General features: G+C 42.1%; 1 protein-coding gene across 1 annotated transcript in view; it reads left to right on the top strand.

The window, feature by feature from the left end:
- The window catches only part of CCNL2 (cyclin L2), an 18,584-nt gene extending 18,079 nt beyond the window's left edge, over nucleotides 1-505 (top strand). The window contains exon 13 of the mRNA XM_018553077.1: nucleotides 345-505. Coding sequence (XP_018408579.1) covers nucleotides 345-505 — 161 coding nt within the window. The remainder of the gene's footprint in view (nucleotides 1-344) is intronic.
- The last annotated feature ends 2,241 nt before the right edge of the window (nucleotides 506-2,746 follow it).

Genomic DNA, 2,746 nt, shown 5'->3' with positions numbered 1-2,746 from the left:
GACAGATATTTTGGACAGTAAGATTGGAGAAGTTGACAGCCTGCTCATTATATATTCCATTGCATTCAGACAAGTTAATTTTGTCCTGACCATAAAAAAATGTAAGTAATAGTCAGTAGAATGACAGTGTTTGTAGATTACATGGGCATTTGGATAAACTGTTTTTTAAGGGTCGGTCCACCCAACACTGGCATTCTGTTTTTAGGGATACGAAGTTAAATCACCAGCCACACCCTTTATGTCTGATCTCTACCCTGTCATTGAAGGTGATGGTTCTCCTTTATTCCCTTTGGAATTCTGTAGAAGTGGCTGCTTCTTCTGCTCTTGCGGGCATTTGTCTGCAGGGCAGGGGGAACGGAACCAAGACTACAGCAAGGAGATGTCAACACTGTGGTACACATGTGATTTAAAGAACTTGGCTTGTGATTTTAACCCTTCAGGGCCAGTTCACTCCAGTCACAGTAAACAGGCCGGATCGCATTCCAGCCAGCTCACTTTGTCGTGAGGCGTGGAGGTGCATTGAAGTGAACAGCACTGCAGCCACATGGAAGGCATGGCACATCAATGCATGCGTTTTTGTTCCAGTCGGGATAAAAATAGTGCTTGCCGCATTTTTTCTGAATAGACCGGACCACAGGCATTGATGTTCCTGTGCGGCCAATCGCATTGCAGCCGGAGGTTTGGCTTTGCCGTTGAGTTTAATGCACTTCCACGCCCCAAAACTGTGAGCTGGCCAGAATGCGATCCTGTGCATTCTGGCCACAATCAGGCCGGAACACACTGAGGCTCGTGTGAACTAGCCCTGAGTATCTGCTAAGCTGTGGACTTTTAAAAGACGAGGTGCCGTAACCTACAGAAACCGGTCTTACTAGTATTTTATTTTGCAATTTAAACTTGCAAGAAAGGTAAAAGCTGGCTTCTGTGGGGTACTTCACTCCATAGCTCCGGACACTGCCATACTAAATAGGAGAGACTTCATTATAACAGGGCAATCACTTATGGTTTACTCAATACATTATACATGTGTCACAATTTTGACCTATATTAGGTCTCGCTAATCTGTACATAGCAACATGTTAACACACGATCAGCTCAAGATTTGTGGAAGATGTTCTGCCGGAACAAACGCCGTACCCGGACTGTTCCGTACTATGTTTTATATCTTCAGAGGCCCGTGCCGGACACGAGCTGCCACAAGACATTTCATATTGCATATGTTTTATGTCTTTATTAATGGATCTGCACATTGTACTCAGGATTTTTGATGGCTGAAAGAATGCAAAGATGCGTCATTCTGCTTGTTAAAATGATGAAACGAGACAGCCAGAACATATCAGTTTTATTGGTATATCCAAGCTGTAACTTTTTTTTTTTCCTCATTAAAGTATTGGATTTTGTACTTTATTTTCTTGTCTGTTTTTATTGATACACAATGTGATTGGCAGTTACAGAGCTGCTCATGTGCATAGTTGTAGCTCAGGAAGCGGGGCACATCTTTTGCTTTGCATAGATACCAATAATAAATCTACATAGTAGGGGAAGAGTTAGACCTTTTGTCAAGCTTTTACATGTATAAAATGGGGGAACCTAATGTAGAGGTTGGATGGATCAACAAAATATAAACTAAATGATACAATGGTAAACACTTCCCCGCTTGTCAGCTGTTATCTGTGTTCTAAATATGGAAGAAACGGGTTCCCACTTGACTACACAAGAGATCAGCAGAGAAACCATATGATCAAAAAAATTAGGGATTCACCGATACTAGCATCTGTGCCGATGCCGAATATTTGAGAGTACTCATATTCGCTCAAATGCTCTGATGCGTAGCCCGATACTTCGGTATCAGGAAGCCGGCTCCATGCTCTCTGGTCACCTAGTGACCAGAACCATGCGGATGGCTTCCCTGCTAATCGGGAAGCTGGGTGGCGACTCTTTACATACGGCCCGGCTTCCTGAATGGAACTTCGGTATCTGCGAGTACCGAAAATAAAAATATCGGTGCTTGATACCGGTATCTGTGCATCCCTAAAATAGTCTTCAAACAAATCTGGCAAAGTATAAAAAAAAATGTAAAACCATGATTTACCAAATGTGCAAACGTACCCCTCCCCCAACATTACCAAAACCCCTCCCTATAAAAACGCAACACGTGTAGGACCAGTTGGGTACCTGATATAGGCCTATATAGAAAAAAATTCATACAAATGTCACGTGTTAATATAAAGATATCCGTGTGGTGGTAATCAATTGTCTCAGTCCATGAAACGTATAACTCCAAAATCAGACCGGACAATAGGCACTGGATGTAATGTAGTCCAACTACTGGGTATCAGATCGGTGAATTTGTATCCACTGAAGAAAGTCTCAATAGACATGGTTATAGATGGAAGGTGAGTTAGCTGTGCTTCCTGTGAACGCACCCTGCTACACGGTATATCTCACTACTGTTGCATATGTCATTTTTCTTCATCACTTGTAAGAAGATTTTGAAGACAGAAGTTGTAAACCGCCAGTAGTAATGACTGCAGTTTGAATAAGCAGAAATATATATATATATGGGTGAGTGATTGTGTGCCCCATGAAGACACCCTAATGCACGATCTTCCCCACCAACTTGTGTATGGACATTTCCTTCCTCAGTAGTACGAAGACTTGGAAAGCAAAAACAGCAGAAGATGATGACATGCTGATCCACTTTGACAGAAATGTTTGATCGTAGAAAAATCAATTCAATCTGGTGTAT

Source organism: Nanorana parkeri, unplaced genomic scaffold (assembly GCF_000935625.1).
Source record: "Nanorana parkeri isolate BGI_ZX_2015 unplaced genomic scaffold, ASM93562v1 scaffold109, whole genome shotgun sequence".
Taxonomy (NCBI): domain Eukaryota; kingdom Metazoa; phylum Chordata; class Amphibia; order Anura; family Dicroglossidae; genus Nanorana; species Nanorana parkeri.
The sequence above is the reverse complement of the archived record's forward strand: the minus strand, read 5'-3'. Positions and strand labels throughout refer to the sequence as shown.